The 2,074-nt window shown below is 45.4% G+C and overlaps 1 protein-coding gene across 1 annotated transcript in view; it reads right to left on the bottom strand.

The window, feature by feature from the left end:
* Positions 1-2,074, bottom strand: part of Hdgf (heparin binding growth factor) — an 8,546-nt gene that overhangs the window by 1,679 nt on the left and 4,793 nt on the right. Inside the window, exons 2-3 of the mRNA XM_005356931.1 lie at positions 283-359; positions 1-139 (exon numbers count right to left, since the gene is read on the bottom strand). Of these exons, the coding sequence (XP_005356988.1) occupies positions 1-139; positions 283-359 (216 nt within the window). The remainder of the gene's footprint in view (positions 140-282; positions 360-2,074) is intronic.

Consider the following 2,074-nt stretch of genomic DNA (forward strand, 5'->3'; position numbering starts at 1 on the left):
CTGGTAGCCAGAGGCCTTGACTGTAGGGTTGTTCTCGATCTCCCACAGCCCCTCGCTGAACCCTTTCCTCTTGTTGGGCTTGCCAAACTTCTCCTTGGATTCCTCATAAGGGAAGAGGTCTTTGGGGCCCAGGAATGCCCTGGGGAGAGATGGGAGACTGTGCTCTCAAGCCCCAAGCTGCCACCAAGCTAAATGCCAGACACGGACAGATATCATCACCCCCCCTTTCCCCACAATGGTATTCCCAGTGTCCCACCTGCACCCCACTGTCCCCTCACTCACGTCTCGTGGGTTCCAAAAAAAAAGACTTGGTATTTGTTGGCTGTTGATTTCACAGCAGCCTCAGGCATCTCATCAATCTAGGGCAAGAAAGGAAGAGAAGATGTGAGTTTGAGTCCCAAGGCCTCATTCTGGGCAAGGTGACGTTTGTATAAAGCCAGACAGAACAGGACTCCAGAGAATACCCAATTTGCAAAACATGGCTAGTAGTACAACTTGTCCAAATTAAACTAATATGAAAGTCTAACAAATCCAGGGTGACTCCACTCTCCTTCAGAGAACATCTCCAGTGTCCAATCCTGGCCAAAGTGCCATTCTCTCTGCCACTCCTAAGACCAATACTGTTACTTCTTTGTATTTTGAAACAGTGTCTTTCTTGCTATGCAGCCCAGCCTGATCCTCCTGCCTCAGTCACATACCCATCTTCAATTATAAAATGTCAAAGAATCTCAACTCTCTCATGATCACTGCCTACTCCTTCTCAATGCAAAGTCGGAACTCCCCACCACCAGGGTTTCCTCTGTGTAGCCCAGGCTGGCCTCAAATTCACAGAGATCCACCTGCCTGTCTCCCGAGTGTTGGGATTAAAGGTGTGCACCACCATATCCAGCTAAATCTGAATGTCTGTTCCGCTACATTTAGAGATTGGCCTTAGATAGGTTGGTGAGCCTCTCTGCCTGTTTCCCATCTGTAAAATATTGAGTCACAGCTCTTAAGTCACAGGGTTGGGGGTGTTTAATGAGAAGTTAATACTGCCCTTCCTGTCGGCCTGTCAGGTTTACAAAATTCTTTCTGAGCAGCTTCAACCCCACCATCATGCCCCCCAGAAAGCTTCATCTCTGACCAGGGGACCCCTAGGACACACCCTGTACAGTTCCAATTTTACAAACACACTTGTTACTTGGTGGATATTTTTGTGAGCTATCTGTTCTTCTTTTTTTTGGTGACAAGATCTCACCATATATAGCTCAGGCTGGAACTCATGATTCTGTTGTCCAAAGAAGTACCCACCACACCCAGATCAGGTCGGCCTGCATCTCCAGCACACGAGTCAGGCCTGGTAATACAGTTCTGAAATCCTGATGGGCACCGTGGTGCCCACCTTTAATCACAGTGCTCTGGGAGGCAGTGGAAGGCGGATCTCTGAGTTCAAAGCCAGTCTTGTATATATACTGAGTTCCAGGACAGTCAAAGCTACATAGTGAGACTCTGCATCAAACATAAACAAACCACCAAAACAAATAAATATAAAAGTTTTATTTTATTTTATTTACATTTATTTATCTATTTATTTATTACATCTATCTATCTTTCTTTCTTTCAGGTTATTTTCCAGGCAGGGTTTCTCTGTGTAGCCCTGGTTGTCCTGGAACTCACTCTACAGACTAGGTTGTCCTTGAAAGCCAATTAAAATAATTCTGAAAACTTTGAAAGTCACTAAAATAAGTAAAATCTTTTTTACAGATAGGGATGCTGAGTCAAGAAAGACACGCCCTTCCCAAGGAAAAAAAAACGACACATTATAACAAGGACCAGACTTCAAGCCTAACCCCTCCCCCCCGTTTTTTTGAGAGAGTGTTTCTTTGTATAGTTTTGGCTATCCTGGAACTAATTAGATCAGGCTAGCCTTGAACTCAGAGATCCGCCTGCCTCTGCCTCCAGGGTGTTGGAATTAAATGTCTGCACCACCACCAGGTTCTAATTTTCTTTTTCTTTCTTTTGGTTTTTCAAGACAGGGTTTCTCTGTGGCTTTGGAGCCTGACCTGGAGCTAGCTCTTGTAGACCAGGCTGGTCT

Source organism: Microtus ochrogaster, chromosome 21, assembly GCF_000317375.1.
Source record: "Microtus ochrogaster isolate Prairie Vole_2 chromosome 21, MicOch1.0, whole genome shotgun sequence".
NCBI classification, from domain to species: domain Eukaryota; kingdom Metazoa; phylum Chordata; class Mammalia; order Rodentia; family Cricetidae; genus Microtus; species Microtus ochrogaster.